The sequence below is a fragment of the Perissodus microlepis genome, chromosome 14 (assembly GCF_051167445.1).
Source record: "Perissodus microlepis isolate ML-2025 ecotype Zambia chromosome 14, ASM5116744v1, whole genome shotgun sequence".
In the NCBI taxonomy this organism is placed as follows: Eukaryota; Metazoa; Chordata; class Actinopteri; order Cichliformes; family Cichlidae; genus Perissodus; species Perissodus microlepis.
Window position 1 is genome coordinate 27,498,346 of NC_140474.1, and position 20,429 is coordinate 27,518,774.

Here is a 20,429-nt window from a genome sequence, read left to right on the forward strand (position 1 = left end):
AAAGTGAAGCGGCTGACACTCGTTTCACCACCCGATCACTCGCCATGGGACTGTTTCTCAGCTGGACTTATTTTTCGTTTATATGGGCCGATAATTCATTTATTCGTTTTAGTAACGGTATAAACAGTGAAAGGTGGTTGTCCAGATGCTGGTCGATGTGGGAAAAATAACTGAGTTGTTTGGTGGTGGCTAACGCGGAGCTCCAACAAAGGGCAGCCAGCCCTGACAGAAAGGACATGCGGGGAAAGAGACATACGAGGCGGCGAGGCAGCCGCCGATCGACCGGTGGTGGCTAACGCGGAGCTCAATCGTGGATAAGGGAAACCGAAGGCAGGAGCGTGAGGTGAACTGAATTTCAGGTAAGAAGTTATGAACTGCACTCTATTTGGGTCAGATATAAACCGAGTTTAGGTGTAGTTTATTTTCGTTGTGCTGACAGTTACAATAACTCGTACTGCGCGCTAGCTAGCGTGACGGAGTTTCTATACAGCTGTGCGCGCTAAGTTACTGATGTTGAACTTTATGACAGCCTCCCCTGTCATTCTCTCGCCTGTTGAAACTTCAATCATGAAACTGATCAATGATCGGCTTTTCTCTCTTGTTTGTTTATAGCACTAAACAACAGCAGCACGTTTAAGCTTGATCAGCTGTTGTTAGAATTCATTTGATTTTAATTTCTAGTGTCAGCTGATGTTTGCTGGAGCCACAGCTGAAAAAAGGGCTGGTCCTTTTTTGTGTAGCTGACAGCTGGTAACTGTGCAGGGGTGGATCTAGCAAAGCTTTTGCCAGGGGGCCAGGTAGGGCATTAACAGGGAGAGGGGGACACAAAGATATACTTTTCTTTCTTATTCTCATATAAAATATTTAGCTTTTATTAAATAGTTATCTGAATCTTACAACCAAAGTTTGTATAACAATACACAAGATTGGTTATAGACCATTGTTATTCATTCAGAACACTGTGTAAAAATAACAAAAAACAAAAAGTGAATGCAAAAGTGCATAAATATTTATTTTACGTGTTTGATGTGTGTGGCGGGCGTGGTCTGCAGTGCCGCTGCAGGGGAGGTGGACCCACCTGAGCGGCATCTGCAATCACGCCTCCCGGGCGTAAAGTCTGTGCTCTCTCGGCTGTTTTTTGGGTGTGTGTCGGGCTGTGAGATGAAAAGCTACAGCCGGCTGTGTGGGTACACCAACCATGTGTGAAAAGTGGTCCATAAAGTAATGCTACAAAGCGTGTTCATGCAAACATTGTCGGGTCTGCCGTGGTACAATGGGACTTCTGCTCATGAACCTCTGTGCACAGCGTCTGCAAATCGGGGCTGTACGAAGTCACCTCATCTTTACACAAAACTGTAAGCTGTCATCTGTGAGGCGCGAGTGGTGTTTGTTTTTGCCATAGTTCATGGTGGAGAATGGCTGCTCTGCTGAGTTTTGCTCCCTGTAACCGTATGAATGGCAAACTACACTGATTAGCGGCGGCATAGGCACACTTAAAATTTCTTATGAAATTTTCGGTTTCTAGTTGTTTGATACAATGCCTCAAACATATGTTGGCCTGTCACCAGCCTGACACCACCGGCGACTTCTTTGTCTGCACAGATTAGATCATGAAATATTTATTACTCACATTTCAGTTTGTTTGCAGCTGAAAATGAACAAGACTAAAGTGCACTTTAAAGGGGAGAGCAAACCATGTATGTCTATAAGTGTGTTTATTAAATTAAAGTACAAGTTTTCAATTCAACATAATCAATCTTAATTAACCATTTACCAAAATTTGTATTCAAATAAAACCAAATCACAGGCTGGATAAAAAGTGAAGCTGAAATGTCAAACTTTTGACCTCTATAGATATTTTACCATGGCAACTCCTTAACATTCAATGTGTTTTAGCAATTTGTAAACTCTGGTTGGAGGGTTTATCTCTCACACAACAGCTGATTAAAAGTCTGAAGGGTTTAAATGTCTGACATTCTGACTCTTTACTGCGTGATATAAGAACTGACCTGTTTCTCTGTAGTTTTTTAACCTCACTGGAATCTGACTTCTGTGAGGTGGAGAGGATGATGGAGGACACGGAGCAAATGGTGGAGGAGGAGAGGGTGTCTTAACTAATGGGATAGCCCTGAGATCCTCGGGAGTGCGACTGTCTCGAGGTGTTATTGAACTTCCATCAGAGCTCAATGAAGATGCCAAGCTCAATTCCCGCTGCGGCTGCACCTCCTCAAAAATTTCACCAAGTGGATGCAGGCTGTCCCTGGGTGTTTCTCTAAAGGCTGTCACGTTTCCAACAGCCACCCTGGATTCCAAGTGACCATTGAAAATCCGGTCACGGATCCGATTTTGTAAGTCCTCTACAGGTCGAAGAATGTCATCAATTCGGGAAAGAATGTCTGTCCTTCTCTCCATGTTTTCTATATCCTCTGTATATCTCTAGACAATCAGATTAAAGGAAAAAAAGCTGAGTTGACTTGAAATGTTTAAAAATTATTTTACAAAAATAGATTCACAATTTTACTGTGATAAACTAAACGACATTACACCATCACGAATCTAATCCTAGAAGGTTTGTTTTTTAAATGACCAAAGTATTTTAACTTTATGCCATAACAACAGAAAGCATGAAAACAGAAAAAGTGATGAGCTGTCTTCATATCTCAGTTATTGTTACAACAGTCTTTATCTGTTTTTACTTTTTAGCATCTACGTTTTCTCTTCAGGATTTTGAGATGTGAAAAGTATGTTTAGAGAAGTAAAAAGAAGCTTGTACTTACATTAATTTCTATAAAGCGATGATTTTCGTTGCGCTATCGTGTAAAGTAATAATTTTTGCCTGTTTAAGCAAACAAAAGTGCAGTTAATGCACCGAAAGCTGTATTCTCCCAAAGTAACGTCTCAAAAACGAACGCGTGTACCAGTGGTAGGGTGTTTGTGACCTTACACAGAATGTCACGTGCAATGTCTTGCCGTTGTAAAGCTGCATCCATGGTAACAAAACAGCCAGGGCGGGGGAGATTCCAAGATGGCTGCCGAGTAGAAGCCTCTCCGCTGAACAAAATAAATCTTAAACTGGTTTTAAAAAAAGAAACCTGTTCTCCATTTTTAAACCGATCTTGTGTTAGAAGAAACTGAGATATATAAATGTCGAATCGTAAGAGAATGAGAATGTAGCAGGCCAGAGCAAGTTTACTGAAGTTTCATCAGGTAATATTTTTATATTCAATTCAATTCAATTTCATTTAAATCGCATCAAAAGTCGCCTCAAGGCGCTTTATATTGTACATTAGATACAGAGAAAACCCAACAATCATATGACCCCCTATGAGCAAGCGCTTTTGCGACAATGGGAAGGAAAAACTCCCTTTTAACAGGAAGAAACCTCGGCAGAACCAGGCTCAGGGAGGGGCGGCCATCTGCTGCAACATGGCCTGTTATGAGTAAGCTAGCACCTTGAATCCGGCGACTCGTTTCCAAGTCCCCAGCTGCGAAAAAGTCTCTCTGTGAAATGGAGAGTAGCTCTTCACAGCAAGACTGTTTTTTTATATGGAGTCACTGAGGAAGCCAATGGAAATATAAAGGGGAAAGTGGTGGAGCTGTGTCGGAAAATTCCAGCGGATGGTCAGGCTGCTGCTGCTGTGGACAAGAACTCACCCGAAACTGTTAGCGGCCAACCCAGGATCCAGGTAGTAAAACTTGAGTTAACAAGCATCCCTCACTTATACTTTTGAGATTTGCTATTTAAAATATATTTTTGTTATTTCCTAGAAATGTTCAAAGTGTTAATGTGTATTTGAGCTCAGCGAGAGCATCTAAGCATCCATTGTTGTATTTTATATTAACTTGTTAAAGCATCTCTTTTTCTGTTATTTTGTTAAATGCCAGGGGTTTAAGAAATATTAATATTTATATTAGACTATATTAGACTTTATTCCTATTTCAAAAGCAGCTAAATACTACATTTAGTTTTTGCCAAGAATCTCACTCTATAGCTGTGGTTCTGTTTATATGTGGTACTGTGTGTAGGGCTGGGTATCGTCACTGATTTCTAGAATCGATTCGATCCACGATTCGATTCGATCCGATTCGATTCGATTTTGAATCATTTCGAAATATTATTATATGAACCATAATATATATAAAATTATGATAATTGACCTTGTATATGTACTGTCAAAAGAACCCTCTAAGCCTTGTGAATGAATTATATAAATTTCAAAATTAAGAACAGATACTAAAGCAGCTACAATAATGTAATTTTTAATTAACATTAGTATATATTTATTTTCATACATACATTTCAAGTGGATCAGGGATCCAGTGCAAATAGAACATATCTTTTGTAAACATCAGTAAAACCTCAGAGAAATAGTTTTGCTGTTAGTGTCTCACACAGCTTTTCTGAAATCCACTATTGTGTTTTGGAGACACACAGGATACAAGGTGTACAAGTGAACTGACAGAAACTGACCGATCAGAAAATGAAAAACTGCCTTTTAAAATACTTCAAAAAATGAAAACATACTGAACAGTATTGTAAAACCTCTGTGAAACTCATGCAATTTAGCCTTATTTATAACTACCCTCTCACTTCTTTGAGACTGTAAGGTTTTTCTGCAAGAAGAGAAGCTGGTCTACATGTTGTGGAGTCAGGTAGCTCCTTTGTGCGGTAACAGTGTCACCAGCAGTTGAAAACACTCGTTCAGAAGGAACACTGGTCCCAGGTATGGAAAGATACTGCTTTGCATGTAGAGCCAAAAGAGGATACTCCCTTTCATGGTCCCTCCACCAGATCAAAGGATCCTCAGAAAGTGCAACAGGCTCAACGTCCCTGTATCGATTCACTTCTTCCTTTGCCTTCTGAGTTGGTGTTTTCTGTGGTGCTGATGTTTTTGTTGAGTAGGCTGGCCCAAGGAGAAAAATTAATGCAGAGTCCTTTGACCTCTTAATTGGAGGGGCATAATCCACTTCATCAACACCACCAAGAGAGATGTCAGGGACAGTTTCCTCAGATGTGTCACCATCAGACTGTCGCTGTAGAAAAATGAAAACTTAATTAATAAAGAAATTACTATTTATATTCTAACTCGAGTAGTGCAAAAAAACCCAATAATTTTTTGTTTTTGTTTCTGTAACTCACAATAGCTGTGTCCACGTTCTCCAAACCTGCTGCTTCCGACACCAACTGAGAGAATGTGTTGTTACAGGTCTCTTTGGACAAGAATGGCAGGGCCTTAAAGCGAGGATCTAATGCTGATGCAATGTACAGCTTGTCCTTTAGGGCCACATATCTTGAAAAGAGATTTTGCACATTTAACTCAGTTTATTATGTTGGATATACATGTGCATGGTTACATACACTCATGCAAGATCAGAAACATTAATATACGACTTTGTTTCCATAATTTATATATAAACATCTATAGATAGATAGATATAAAATCAAAAGGCCTATTACTAGACAAGAGGGCTTAACTAACATTTTTATAATATATATATTTTTTCACTATAGTAAGAATTTTCATGTGATACATGCATCCATACAGTTACACTCATTCATGGCACATACACACAATTCATAAACATACCTTGACTTCAAGTTGTCGTATACAGCAGTCTTGAGGTCTTTAATCAGTGAGGAGTCGTGAGAGACACTGATCATCTTCTCCAGCAGCTGTGCATGCAGAGGTGCAATGATGGAAAGGGTCGGGGACTTTTCTTCAGACATAACCAGTGTGGCTGCTTTCAGTGGCTTCAAAGCTTTCACTATATCTTCTCCATCAGTTATGTCAGCCTCTGTAAGACTACAGAGATTACTGTCACTTCTCCTCGCTTCAGGTGAGAGTAGAGCTGCAGAGATTGCTGGTTGTTGCTCTAGGAAGTGTTCCAGCATGTCCAACGAGCTGTTCCATCTGGTCACCCCATCAGTCACCAGCTTATGGGCAGGTAGATTCAGTATGTAGCAGCCCTTGGCATCAAGAACGACAGAAGAGTCTCTAACGGGTGCAGCCATTTATTTCCTCACCACACACGGCTCATTCTCTGGACATTGAGCACCGTGAAAACTATAAAATAAGAAAAAATTGATACCCGTACAGTACTTTTGAACTATAACAATGAGCAATAACAACAATGAGCTTAAGTTAATTCAGGCAAGTTCAAACAAGTAATTCTGAGATATGCAGTCACATATTAAATAAAACAAAAGGGGTTACTTCAAACAGCATCAAGGGGTTACACAGTTCGGTTAAATAAAATATAACAACAGATCACCTCTCATCACATACCTCAGTCCGCTTGCCAAGGGTGCAAAACTCCGGTAAACACTTCGGCCCGTTTCTCATGGGGTGCTGCTAGCTTGCATGACACACATGTCTAGCTAAAAAATATTACATGGATGTAAGTAACGTAAGTACAGAACAAAAAGGTTTTCAGATAGCTCACAATACAAACGCAGCAACATACCTTACATTAGAAACACACTTATCATACTTATCAAAGTATTATCGTAACTTACATGGACTTTGTACAACTTATTCCTGCTGCGACAGACTGCTCCATACACGTTACGGGGCATGCCTCTGAGCACATCTGTCCTTAGTGCGACTGCGCATACAGTTCCGACAACCCCCGCAAGGATGACTTTTGGTACAGATCAGCGGTTCATTACACTCCCACCAATCATGCTATGATTTACAAACTAGCTAATCAGACATGATTTGAACAACAACAAAATGAAACCACTTCAACCAATATACAGGTGTACAAACATCATAGAGCAGGTGCCACCTGGACTGTTACATTGTTTATGTCAGTATGTCAGTTCCTCTCAGATAATAACATGGTTGTTATTATTCTCTTTCAACAAGAACCACCAGTTTTTGAATAGGCCGCTCGATAATGGGGGGCTTGAAAGCACGGTCCTGTTTCTTGGTCCGACTTTGGACTCCTACTTGAACCTTGACCCGACGGACTAAACCATCATCGCCTTCGATAGTTTCAACGATACGCCTCAGTTGCCACTGACACCTTGGTAACATATCTTCCTTGATGATAACAATATCATTCACTTTTAGATTACGGCGGGTTTTGTGCCACTTCTGTCTTGTGGAGACATTCATAAGGTATTCTCTTTTCCACCTACCCCAGAACTGCTCAGTTAAGTATTGTACTCTACGCCACCTCTTCGCTGCATACAAGTCTTCTCTCACAAATTTCCCAGGTGGTGGTAGAGCAACTTTGGACTTCATCAGTATAAGATGGTTCGGAGTAAGAGGTTCAGGTGCCTTTGGGTCACAGATACTGCCCACAGTCAAGGGGCGGCTATTTACAATAGCCATGGCCTCATAAAACAAAGTTCTAAGAGAGGCATCGTCTAGTCTTCCTGCACACTGAGCAGTAGCGGCATTTAGCACATTACGAATGGTCCTAATTTGGCGTTCCCAGATGCCACCAGCATGACTTGCAGAGGGAGCATTGAAAACAAACTCACACTGTTTGTCTGCCAGGAAAGCCTCCAGTGCCTGCATGTCACATTGCTTGAGAGCCTCTCTGAACTCATTTCTGGCTCCTACAAAGTTTGTGCCTTGGTCACAGCGGAGTTGGCAAACAGCTCCTCTGAGGCTGATGAAGCATCTAAGGGCATTGATGAATGCATCTGTTGATAGGTCTTCTAGCATCTCGATATGGACAGCACGTGAAGACAGGCATGTAAAGATAAGCCCATACCTTTTGTACTCCTTACGGCCCCGCTTGATGGAAAATGGACCAAAGCAATCCATACCAGAGTACGAGAAAGGAGCGGAGGCTTCAGTCCTTTCTTTCGGGAGCTCTGCCATGCGTTGCTCCTCGGTGGGGCGCCGAAGTTTTCGACATTGCACACATTTATGTATTAACTTGGCAACTGCTTTGCTTCCCCCAAGCACCCAAAACCCATTTGCTCTGAGTTCTGCTAGGGTTTGACTGCGACCCTGATGACAGATGGTGGCATGGTAATGAGACAGTATTAGTCTTGTAATGTGACTTTCCTTTGGAAGGATAACCGGGTGTTTTAGTTCTCGACTGAGCGTTGCCTTTGTCAGTCTTCCACCGACACGAAGTAGTCCTTCATCTAAGATGGGATCAAGACAGCTTAGGGGGCTAGAGCATGGAAGAGAGTTGCCCTTCTCAAGTGTCTTTATGTCTTGCAAAAAGGCTTGTCGCTGAACCAGAGTGATTACTAGCTCGCAAGCTTTTCTCCTTTCCTCTACCGTCACAATGCTGCTGACACGATCTGCCTTCATGCCTAGTCTCTTAATTCTTGCAACTACTCTAATGAGCGTTGTCCAGCTGGAAAAGCGGCTTAGACGGTTCAGAATGTCATTTTGCTCATTGGCATGGGTGGCAAAGGTTTTCACCGATTTAACTTCAGGGTCACAGACTAGCAAATCTGGTGAAAAATGTAGTGTTGGGTGTATCTCAGGTTTCCATAGAAATTTAGGACCCGATAACCAGTTCGTTGACAGAATGTCCCCTGCACAAAGACCTCTCGAAGCGTGGTCAGCTGGGTTTTCTGCCGTATCCACATAGTGCCACTGAGCAGGGTCTGTGGTTTCTCGGATTAGCTGAACACGATTTGCGACAAACACATGGAATCGCCGTGCCTCATTGCTGATGTAGGCCAATACAACTTGGGAATCAGTCCAAAAGAATTCCTCGTCAATCCGCATGCCGAGCTCTGTTTTTAACATGACGCTTAGCCTTGCGGAGATTACTGCAGCCGAAAGCTCCAGCCTTGGGATGCTCATGAGCTTTGTTGGTGCAACTCTTGCTTTGGCTAACACAAGGCTACAGTGTACTTCATCCTTTCCATTCTTGTATCTGAGGTAGGAACATGCACCATAACCTATGTTACTGGCATCTGAAAAGTGATGCAGTTCCACCCTCACTATGTTGCCAAAGTCTGGAGGATGGTAGCATCTGGGTATCGCTATTTCCTTTAGCCTGTGTAGATCCCTTTTCCATTGCTCCCACCGTGCATGTAGGCTATCGGGAAGCTGATCATCCCAACCTATGCCCATGCGACACAGCTCCTGGAGAATACATTTACCACTCAGGATAAAGGGAGCTACAAGACCAAGAGGGTCGTAGAGGGAGGAGACAGCAGACAGGATACCACGACGAGTTGAGGGTTGGTCCCTTTTGTCAATGTTGAAGCTGAAGGTGTCACTTTCTATTGACCACTGAATGCCAAGTACGTGACCCTCCGCTGTTGAATCCAGGCTAAGGTTGAGAGGTCCAGTGGTTACTGCCCTTTCTGAAGGCGCAACACCACATAGCGCCTCCACCTTGTTCGAGTTAAATTTGTGCAAGTGTAAACCTCCAGTCTTACACAGCTGCTGTGCATTGATAATCAGGTCTGTAGCTTCTGTGACTGATGGGACGCTAGTTAGTCCATCATCAACATAAAAGTTATTTTCAATGAAAGCAGCAGCCGAAGGATAATCGGCTTCGCATTGCTGTGCAAGATATTTAAGGCCGAAATTGGCGCACCCTGGAGAGGAACCAGCACCGAAAAGGTGCACTGCCATTCTATACTCTTGGGGTTCTGTTTCCAGCTGACCGCCCTTCCACCATAGGAACCTCAGGTAGTTCCGCATGTTGGGTGGAACATAGAACTGATGGAACATTTTTTCAATGTCGCAGGTGATGGCTACTGCTTCCCTCCTAAAGCGGCAGAGAACTCCTACTAGAGAGTTTATCAGATCAGGGCCAGTCAATAAGGTGTCATTCAGAGAGATGCCCAGAAACTTGGCTGAACAGTCGAAGACCACCCTAAGTTTATCTGGTTTCCTAGGATGGTACACCCCATGATGTGGGATGTACCAAATTGTCTCTCCCTCATGTGCTGGGGGGGCTGGTTCTGCAACACCTTTGCTGATGGTTTCCTCCATGAATGCTGTGTAATGGTCATGGTACTGCCTGTTGGACCTTAACTTCCTCTTGAGGTGTTGCAAACGAGCTTCAGCCAGTCGCTTGTTGTTTGGCAGCATGGGTGGAGAGCTGCCCTTGAAAGGAAGTGGCATCTCATAGTGTCCATCCTTCCTTTTTCTGATTGTGCTGCCGAGGAGTTTTACAAAATGAACATCATCTTGAGAAACATATTTATCTTGATAGTTTCTTTCGCTGAAATCCATTTCTAGGACCTTTAACACATCATTGACCGGAGGCAATGGCATTTCCTTTACTGCCACTCTGTGCGCAAAGCTTTGATGTTCCTTTCTATCAAGATATGGATTTGCTGATCCTATGATGCTCCAGCCAAGCACGGTTCTTTGAGCAAATGGATGGTTTTCTGACCCTACAATGACTTCTAGAGGGGCCAGTGCTGATGGGCAATCATAGCCAATCAGCAATCCCACTTCACAGTCTTGAAGTGGCTGCAGCTTGTTTGCCAGTTGCCTCAGATGTGGCCACTGAAGTGCGGTGTCCTTTGTAGGAATGTGAGACTTATCGACTGGGATGAAATCCCTTGTGTATGCCTGGCGTAGCTGAACATGCGACTCACTATGGAGCCCACGAACTTGCAATCCACAAGCCACTTTACTAGCTATGACTGTGTCTACTGCTGTCATTGTACTGAGCTTTAATTGCACTGGCTGAGTCTTCACATTTAGTGCAGAGACCAGATCTCCCAAGATGAAAGTTGAATCGCTCTGTGTGTCGAGCAGAGCATATGTGAGAATCTCACTGTGGGGGTCTTCCGCCAATGACACAAAAACTGGAACAATGCTAGACGTAGCTGAGGAGTATCTTGTCAATGTGTGTGACATGACATTGCGGACTTCCTTTGTCTCATTTCCTGCAGATGGTGAATCACTGTTTAACATTTCACTGGCTCCCTCAATTCTCTCTATGTGCAAGCAAGTTGGATGATTTCGACAACATATAGTGCATGTGTGCCTTCTTTTGCATTCTTTATTAGTGTGACCCTTTCTTAAACAGCCGAAGCAAAGACGGTTTTCACGAATGAAAGCTCTCTTTTCATCAGGAAGCCTTGTAGCAAAGGTTGGGCACTTGGCGACACCGTGTGTTTCATCGTTGCAGACGAAGCATGGTGGCCTTGGCTTTGAAATTAAGGTCCCTGGTTTACCTGCAGAGTGCTTAGCTTGAGCATTGGTGCTGAGTGCCTTGGTTCTCTTAGGAAGCCTTTCATCTGTTACTTTAGTGGTTAATAAGAAGGGAGAAGCAATGGGGTTGCAGGCTATTCTAGCTTCCCTATGTAGAAATCTGGTGAAATGAGCAAATGGTGGATACTCTTGACATCTGTCTAGTTCATCCACAACAACGCGACCCCATCTGCGTACCAGCCATTCGGGCAGTTTTTTGAGAAGTTTATGATTTTCTTCACAATCATTTAGAATTGCCAGCCCTTTAACATGAGGGATGGCCTCGGCACAACTTTGAAGGAAATCTGAAAACTCTCTGAGGGCTACTGGGTCATTGGGAGCTATTTTTGGCCATTTCATCAGTTTATCCCTGAAAGCCTTTTGGACGACAAATGAACTTCCATACCTCTCCTGAAGAATCTCCCAGGCACCCTGATATGCATCTTCTGAGTTTCGATAGAAGAATCCTTCGACCGCCTTCCGTGCCTCACCTGCAAGATAACTTTTCAAGTACAACATTTTTTCACCTGCGGGGAGGGGTTTGTGGCCAATCAATGCCATGAAGGATATCTTCCAGTCTATAAACTTTAAAGGGTTACCCGTGAACACTGTGGGTTCAGGTGCAGGCAGACGGTTGGAGACGAACAAGCTTGCAAGCTCCTGTGTTAAGCTGACCTCCTGTTGCTTTTGCAAAATCTCAGGTGGTGCACACTGAGGTCGAAATGATTCAGCCTGTGGATTCAATGGATTCTGAGATTCAATGATTTGGCTGTCAAGTTGCGATTTGTCATCTGCTTCATACTTAAGGCTTTCCAATCCATCGTAGTTGTTGTAGGCTCTCACTCTGGCTGCTGCTACTTTTACCTCATTTTCTGCCTGTAGCTGTTGCAGTTTAGTTCTCTCTTCCTCTAGCTTTGCTGTCATTTCTGCAATCATTTGTGCTTCCTTGATTTTCCACTCATGCTCTAAGCTACTCAACTTGGCTTGCTGTTCATGTATTCGTTGCATTGCCTTCGCCTGTTCTAGTTTAGCTGCAAGGTCAGCTTCGGCATCCACACGTTTGCTAGAAGTCGTAGAGGTGGCTCTGGAGTATGAATCTGAGCCCTTTGAATGCTCTGAAATAACTGTTTCTGTTTCAGTTTTCCCAAAAACAGATCCATACTCCTCCTTACTTAATATCATCCTTACACGCTCCTTCTCGAGCCTGTCATTAAAAGTCTTATCTATATCTTCTAGTCGTTTACTAATGAGATCACAAATTTCTGTTGTTAGGGCAACACACGCATCCATTCTCTTGACAACATCTGGAGTAGAAGTATGATTACGTCGGATAGGCTCATACAGTTCATGCACTAATGCTTCTTTAGCCTTAATGTCCGTTTGTGTTCTAACAAGGTCTTCGTTTGAGCAGAAACCTTTCAGTTTTGTTCTAACTCCTCTTGCTAACTCCTTCCAGGACTCATATGCCTTGCTAAATGACCTTTCATTTTTCTTGGCTTCCTGTTCATGCATCTCCTGCCCCTTTTCTGTTAGTCTTCGCTCTCTGGAGCTGGACCTGGCCTGTTGTGCCTCTGTAGATTTGTCTATTTCTTCAACAGGGGACAACATTATTATTAATTTTAGTTTTGGCTTGTTGCACCTGCCCTTTTAAGTGTATATATCTGAACTCAAATGGGTTGAGTGGTGGTTTCAAACTTATTAACACTCAACTTAGATATTTACACCTTTAACCTCACAGACTGGCAACAAAACCCAAATAATACTGATGATGCCCTCAAATCAGACAATTTGCCACTTAAGGTTTTACAGAAGTACAACTAATAGCATAAAGCCCAGATTCAGTCTTAGACATTCTGATGCAAGAAATGTGGGATATTCAGCATCACAACTTTACATGCTACTGTGTTAAATACAGAAGAGGTCTTTCTTTCTTGCATTACTTTAGACTGCCATGTTGAAGATCATTTGCTCACACAGCTTACAAGATGCAGATGTGCATGACATTGTATTTATAATGTCCTTATTTTGAGTCCTTTACTGATCCAGCAGTCTCTGGATGATGCGATACACTCCTTTACTCACAGTTCGACGAAAGAATAAGATGAGTGTAGATGGCTGCAAGGCAGCGATGAGTTTTCACTGTAGCAGCCCTTGGCATCAAGAACGACAGAAGAGTCTCTAACGGGTGCAGCCATTTATTTCCTCACCACACACGGCTCATTCTCTAGACATTGAGCACCGTGAAAACTATAAAATAAGAAAAAATTGATACCCGTACAGTACTTTTGAACTATAACAATGAGCAATAACAACAATGAGCTTAAGTTAATTCAGGCAAGTTCAAACAAGTAATTCTGAGATATGCAGTCACATATTAAATAAAACAAAAGGGGTTACTTCAAACAGCATCAAGGGGTTACACAGTTCGGTTAAATAAAATATAACAACAGATCACCTCTCATCACATACCTCAGTCCGCTTGCCAAGGGTGCAAAACTCCGGTAAACACTTCGGCCCGTTTCTCATGGGGTGCTGCTAGCTTGCATGACACACATGTCTAGCTAAAAAATATTACATGGATGTAAGTAACGTAAGTACAGAACAAAAAGGTTTTCAGATAGCTCACAATACAAACGCAGCAACATACCTTACATTAGAAACACACTTATCATACTTATCAAAGTATTATCGTAACTTACATGGACTTTGTACAACTTATTCCTGCTGCGACAGACTGCTCCATACACGTTACGGGGCATGCCTCTGAGCACATCTGTCCTTAGTGCGACTGCGCATACAGTTCCGACAACCCCCGCAAGGATGACTTTTGGTACAGATCAGCGGTTCATTACACAGTATCTTTTGCTTCTCTTTAAGCTTGCGACTTGCAACAGTGCTGCGATGAAAAAAGGATGCTATGGGTCTCACTCAGCCAAGCAGCTGAGCAACAGCTGGAACTTTCAGTCCTGCTTGTGAAGCTAAATTGAGTGTGTGGGCAAAACAACCAATGTGCAACCAGCCCGTTATTTCCACAGCTTGCACCATATTTGCAGCATTGTCAGTTACGATGACTGGATTTTTGTTTGTAAGCTCCCATTCTTCGATTGCTTTGAACATAATTTCAGATAAATTAACTGCTGTGTGGCTTGCTTCAGTGGTTCTTGTCTGTAAGACATGAGACACGAGTCTCCACTCCTGGTCGATATGGTGTGAGGTGATAGTCAGGTAGTTTATGTGTTGCTCTGGATGTCCAGCTGTCACAGGTTATAGCAACTCTCTCTGCTGACTTGAGTGAGGCTGTAACATCGTGTTTCACTTTTTCATACATGTTTGGGATTACCACTTCACTCAAATGTTTGCGTGTTGGTAAAACATAGCGTGGTTCTAGCGTATTAATGAGGTTTTGGAAGCCATCATTTTCAACAACGCTGTACGGACGTATATCTTTACATATGAAAGTTGCGACAGACTGGGTTATTTTTTGGGCACGTGGAGAAGTGGATGCCAACTTCACTGCAAATGCCTTTTCGAGTGAGCGTTGCTTGGTGTCGGCCGTTTTTGCTAGCGGGATATCTGGATGATGCCTCGTTAAATGATTTCTGAGATTTGTGGTATTTCCACAGTGCTTTACCTCCATTTTGCACATCTTACATACGGCTTTGCTTTTGTCCGGCTCTTCACTGTCTTCACAGTTGTTAAATCCAAAGTGTTGCCAGACATCTGCCTTTAGGCTTGGTGGCACATTCCCGGTGTTATGTGACGGCTGTGTGCAGACAGGAATAGGGCCCAAGGTGCAGACTCCGGAGACAGATGTGAACTCAAAACAGCTTTAATGCTAAACTCAAATATAACATAACTGGAAAAAATCTAAATAAACTTAAACCGGAGGACTGACAGAACACACAGCTAGGTAAACGGTAGATCGCGACCCAGACACAAAGAAACACAGGGCTTAAATACACAGAGGGAGCAATCAGGGAATGGGTAACAGGAGGGAAACACAGCTGGGGCAAATCAGAACTGACGAGACAAGGAAGCGTAAACTGAACACACTGATATGAGACAGAGACCTTCAAAGTAAAACAGGAAACACAAAACACAGACTGAACAAAAGACACAGACTCACATGCAGGCACTACAGAGGGAACAGAGACGTGGGACCAGGGCAGACACAGACACTGACTGGACACGGGGATATAGCAACTAAGGATACACAGAGACGCGAACTAGACAAGGGGATACAGCTGACAGGGGAGACAGAGCGACTAGAGAAGACAGAGACATAAACCAAAAGACAGAACTCTAACAAAGAAACCAAAGACTAGAATTTATAAATAATAATAAACTCAAAAAACCCTGGGTCGACGACCCAGGCATCCTAACACCCGGGAGTAGCCATGATGGTTCATGCGTCCAGGTCACTTAACTCTGGCGTGACTTCCTCATGTTAACCGCTTGCAAGTTTCATACGCGGCAAACTGCATATGTATATAAAAAAATCGATTTCAGGATTTAATGAATCGATATCGTTTTATTCCAGTTAGAATCTATTTTAATCGATGAATCGATTTTTTAAACCCACCCCTAACTGCGTGCTTTATATCTTGTTGAGAGCGCACAGAGTGATCTCACAGTGACTGCATACTTTGCAGGGCCCCGACCGATGTATGTAAAGGCCACAGGCAGTGTGGGCTGTGAACGCTGAACAAATAGTATGGCATCAAAAGAGGCAGGGCAGCAGGCACTTTACATCTTCATGTTTCCCTCTCACCACATATCCAAACCAATATCATGACCAGCACGGCTGTGGCTCCAGCAAACGTCAGCTGATACTAGAAAGTAATGTTAAATTATTCTAACAACAGCTTATCAAGCTTAAATGTGCTGCTGTTGTTTATCCGCTGGTCTCCTCTTTCTGGTGCAAAGTGGGCAATGAACAAACAACAGAGATGGACTTGCGACAGAAAAGCCGATCAGCTGATCATGATTGAAGTAGCAACAGGAGAGAGATGGGGAGAGAATGATAGAAGAAGAGGCAGCTGTGCAGCATAAAGACCCAGCATAACTCCAGCTTTGTGTCATTTTTCATTCAACTTGAAGTATGGGACAAATCGCGTTCCTTTTCACCTCAATATGGAACTTTAAAGTTTGACCTCCTCGGCTGTAATTGGCCAGCACAGAGTCGATCATGACCAATTGGCCAATCCACCACCTTTCATTGTTTATACGGTTACAATAATAATAATAATAATATAAGCATCTGCCCAAATGAAAAATCACCATCGGTAGCCGATGGCCAGTCCAGCTGTGGCTCCAGGAGAGAATGTTTCAGGCTCTCTGAAACACATGAAATGGCTTCATGTGGAGAGTTTGTGTTCTTAGTGAATCGATCTGAAAATATGAGTAATACTCACATCAGCAGTGCCAGGGTATTCATAAAGTGGTGTTAGAGTTACAAAATATTTCCTCAAATCTTTTGTAAAATTGTTGCTCTCACACAGTGGCCTCACCATCTTTTCTCTCTTCCCTTCAGGACTCTCCTCTGCTCCTGTTGAAGAGCTTACCAATGGGCTGCTATTCCAACATTTAGTTTTGGGTCTAGTTATGAACACATCTTCCCGTCAGTTGTATTCATATGATCTCCGTGATATCAGTTTTCTGTCACTTTTTTCTGTAAATGTATGATAAGATATCTTTCCTGCTGTTAGACAACATGTTATGTTTGATCTCACTTGTGTGTTTGTCATGGCAGTAAGAGTGTAGAGTATAGTGAGAAGACCATGGAGGCTCTGAAGGCTGATCTTGGAGGAACAGAGATCCTGGAGCCCCTCAAAAATACTTACGGTCAGCCCTGCATTCCCACTCAGCCTAAACAGGTAACTCAGACACACACACACACACACACACACACACACACACACACACTTTAATGATGCCATTCTTTATTATATATTTTTAATCATTCATTATTCCAACATGTAAGTTAACTATGAACCAAGCCCTGTATCACTCGTAACATATCTTATATAATCTGTTAATTATATACAAGTTGATCTGTTGAGTGGCTCCTACTGTTCCTCTCAGTCTTGCTTCTCTTATGTTGTTTTACTGGTTAAAACAGTTTACTGACAGCATACTTGTATACCTGTCAGAGAGTTGTGTTTCAGCTTGTGTAGATGTGTGTAAACTCTCCTCTCTGGCTGTTTGTCTTTACTGATGAAGAGGTGGGGAACACCAAAGAAGTGATCGATCTGGTGAAGAAGATCTCTCACATGAAAAACAAGAAAAATATGATGACATGTGCTGTGTACCAAACCTATGTGTTTTAAAAACAGCTGTTGTATTCTCACAAACCAGAAAAACACAACTATATCTACACAGTTTCCAGAATGTCCAACATGTCCTCTGTGAAAACTGTTGTATTGCAGGTGTTTCTCTTTTGGGATTGGGGAAGGGGCCAGCTCTGCTCTCATCAATGGAAGGAAGGAGGAGGTCACGCTCAGTTCATCACAGGGACTGACAGGAACCAAAAGTAAGACAATGACTCATAACAATTACAGTAATGTTTTATTATTTATTTTCCATTGAAGAGATGAAATTGGCTTAACACTGTAATTCTGTGCCAGAGCTCAGAGGCAGCAGAGGGCTGTGTGACGCTGAAGTACAGCCTGGCAGGTCATCCCTCTGAGAACCAGCCGCACTTCAGTCTCAGACCTGCAGAGAACTCTTGGTAAATGAGCGGTTTATCCACTGGAACAATTAGATATTACCTCGTGTTGCTTGTATGTATGATCTAAAACATTGTCATTGTGACCATATCACCATACTGATATCTGCACTGAGCTCATAGCATCACACTCCTTAAGTATTTGATGTCTTTTTGAAAGATGATGGTGTTTATGTCTGATTTCCATCCTATGAAAGAATTGTTATTATCTCCTCTAGACCTTTTTGAAAATATGAAATGTAGAATGAGCTCCACCTGTGCTTCTTTCTTTCTCTTGTCTGTAGATTAACAGTTCACAGGCTGGGTGCTCGGACTCTTATTTGCTCACTAGAGAATGGAGAGGAAGACGATGAGGTAGAAGAAGATGGAGGTGTGAAGGAGAAGGTGGTGGAGTTGAGTGTGCAATCAGGAGTGAGCAGTTCTTTCACTGCCTTCATTGCTGTCAGTAAAGACAATGGCGAGAGGATTCAAGGCTCTCTTCTCCACCGAGATATTCCAGCACCCAGTGAGTTTTTTTTCCAAGTGTCAAGTAACAAGAACAACTTGAATCCTGTGGACTCCAACGATATTGTTCTTGTTTCATTCTTATCTTATCAGTGGATCTAATGGGATGCTGCCCTACTCAGAAAGAGTACACACACAGCCATATGTATATGTATCTCTGGTAGTTAGAACTGGGGTTGCTGCAAGTAAATTCACTTGGATTTCTGATTATGGACACAGACCGAGTTAGTCTGGGTGATATAACGTCAGATGATTTGCTCATGTTGACAAATTCCAGTCAGACAAGTAAAATGAGATCCCATATCAGATAAGCTTCTACTAAATTTTGTGTGCAATGAAAGAAAAAATGTTTAATTGTGTTTTCATTGGGAGTAGAATTATAAGTGTGTGTGCTCACTGTTGCATTTCCTTTGAAAAAGCAGATTGTGTGGTGTAGGGCTGCCACAAACGATTATTTTGATAGTCGACTAGTCACCGATTGTTTTTGCGATTAGTCGACTAATCAGATCATGCATCCATTGGACATAAAACGTACAGCTTATTGCACCAGCAGCATCTGCTCTTATATAACTATCATTAGCTTACAGCTTGAAGTGTTTAAGGTATGTGCTAACTAAAAATAAAGACAAGATGATAGTTTATTAAAGTTTAAGTAAATCTGCAGATTGTTTCGTTGGAGTTTAATAAACTCAGTCTCGTCTGTTCTTTGCTATCTAAAATATAACAGGACACTGGAGTAAATTCTGGAGCATCTCACACTTCTGATAATCAGTTGTCTGCTTGATGTTTATTCAGCTGTGTAAAAACTATAACTTTAATCTCAGCCAAACCGATTTACTCAGGAACAAATAAAATACTGAAAAAAGCCAAACAATAACATTTTGAAGTTATCTAAGTGACTTATACATGTTTAACCTGAGTAGCGAAAGACAGAGGTGGCTTTGAAAACGATTTGCAGGGAGTCCGGTGTTCTCACGGGCTCTAGTGAGCCTTGCCCCCAGCTAACTATCGGGCTGATGGGTAACAGACGTCTCCGAAAACGTCGGAGCGCTTTTGAAAATATGTGGTGTCTTGATAAACTGAGCAGATATTTGAAGTTTACACAGTTACATTCTCGCCTGAAAATATGTTAAACTTTATTTTGTGACCCAGAAAGAATAATAAGAGTAATATTAAAACTAACTAGCTGCCGCCATTGTTGGAAACTGAGCTGGGCTGCGCTATGAATTCTGGGACACAGCTTCTTCTTCTTTGAGGTTTAACGGCAGCTGGCATCCTTGTACATGCAGTGCTGCCATCTTCTGTTTCAGTCCGTTATTACACTCTTAAATCCTACTACTTATTCCTGCGTCTTTTGGGATCTAACAAAGCTTCAAACGACGCATCGACTATTAAATCAGTCGTCGACGATTTTAATAGTCGACGTAATCGTGACTAGTCGACTAATCGTGGCAGCCCTAGTGTGGTGGATTATGGATTCGTTACAAATTCCGTAAAGAAATGCAGTTACAGAGGGATCTGTTTTGACTTCTTTGCTTTAGATAGACACGTTTAGCTTTAGTTGGACATTAAAAGTCATCTAGACCTTAATATCTTTAAGACATTCCTGTAGTTTAATTAGTTTTCTGTCATCTGGTTTCATGGGTATATAAAGTTGAGAGTCATTTGCAAAGCAATGCAAAAGAGTTCAGTGTTTTCTAATAATACTGCCTAAACAGGTGTAACATAAGAAGTATTGGTCCTAGTACAGAACCTGGTGAAATTCATAAAATACCTTTTGTATACAGTAATACAAAAAAGAGAGAAATCCAACAATCATATGACCCCCTATGAGCAAGCGCTTTGGTGACTGTGGGAAGGAAAAACTCCCTCCTGGCTGCGACAGGTTGGGATGAGGGTAGGAAGACAGGACAAAGACAAACTGTGGAAGAGAGCCAGAGAGGAGGAATAGTTCAAAGCAGAGAGGTGTATAAACACATAGGGAGTGAAGAAGAAATACTCAATGCATCATGGGAATCTCCCGGCAGTCTAGACATAATGCAGCATAACTA

At 42.3% G+C, this 20,429-nt stretch overlaps 2 protein-coding genes and 1 long non-coding RNA gene across 3 annotated transcripts; 1 reads left to right on the forward strand and 2 right to left on the reverse strand.

The window, feature by feature from the left end:
- Positions 1-1,527: 1,527 nt before the first annotated feature.
- On the reverse strand, positions 1,528-3,442 carry LOC146374085 (uncharacterized). The gene is made up of 3 exons (XR_014802296.1): positions 2,945-3,442; positions 2,010-2,836; positions 1,528-1,594 (listed from the first exon to the last, which is right to left on the reverse strand). It is a non-coding gene; the product is annotated as an uncharacterized LOC146374085 (long non-coding RNA).
- Positions 3,443-3,547: 105 nt separating this feature from the next.
- LOC146374086 (von Willebrand factor A domain-containing protein 5A-like) lies at positions 3,548-17,873 on the forward strand. Its single transcript, XM_084951566.1, has 5 exons — positions 3,548-3,686; positions 16,681-16,767; positions 16,900-17,023; positions 17,576-17,679; positions 17,774-17,873. The coding sequence occupies exons 3-5, from the start codon at positions 16,928-16,930 to the stop codon at positions 17,799-17,801; spliced, it is 228 nt and encodes a 75-aa protein (XP_084807692.1). The 5' UTR covers positions 3,548-3,686; positions 16,681-16,767; positions 16,900-16,927; the 3' UTR covers positions 17,802-17,873.
- Positions 4,295-5,953, reverse strand: LOC146374087 (E3 SUMO-protein ligase ZBED1-like). Its single transcript, XM_084951582.1, has 3 exons — positions 5,589-5,953; positions 5,141-5,291; positions 4,295-5,034 (listed from the first exon to the last, which is right to left on the reverse strand). Exons 1-3 carry the CDS (start codon positions 5,891-5,893, stop codon positions 4,588-4,590), a joined length of 903 nt encoding a protein of 300 aa, XP_084807708.1. The 5' UTR covers positions 5,894-5,953; the 3' UTR covers positions 4,295-4,587.
- Positions 17,874-20,429: the final 2,556 nt, after the last annotated feature.

Excerpts from the sequence above, each read along its gene's own strand:
- LOC146374086 (XM_084951566.1), top strand. The coding sequence starts at position 16,928 with ATGGAGGCTCTGAAGGCTGATCTTGGAGGAACAGAGATCCTGGAGCCC. Across the intron at positions 17,024-17,575 it reads TTCCCACTCAGCCTAAACAG|GTGTTTCTCTTTTGGGATTG; the intron begins GTAACTCAGACA and ends GTTGTATTGCAG. Across the intron at positions 17,680-17,773 it reads GGGACTGACAGGAACCAAAA|AGCTCAGAGGCAGCAGAGGG; the intron begins GTAAGACAATGA and ends ATTCTGTGCCAG.
- LOC146374087 (XM_084951582.1), bottom strand. The coding sequence starts at position 5,893 with ATGCTGGAACACTTCCTAGAGCAACAACCAGCAATCTCTGCAGCTCTA. Across the intron at positions 5,292-5,588 it reads TACGACAACTTGAAGTCAAG|ATATGTGGCCCTAAAGGACA; the intron begins GTATGTTTATGA and ends TCTCTTTTCAAG. Across the intron at positions 5,035-5,140 it reads AGAACGTGGACACAGCTATT|CGACAGTCTGATGGTGACAC; the intron begins GTGAGTTACAGA and ends ATTTTTCTACAG.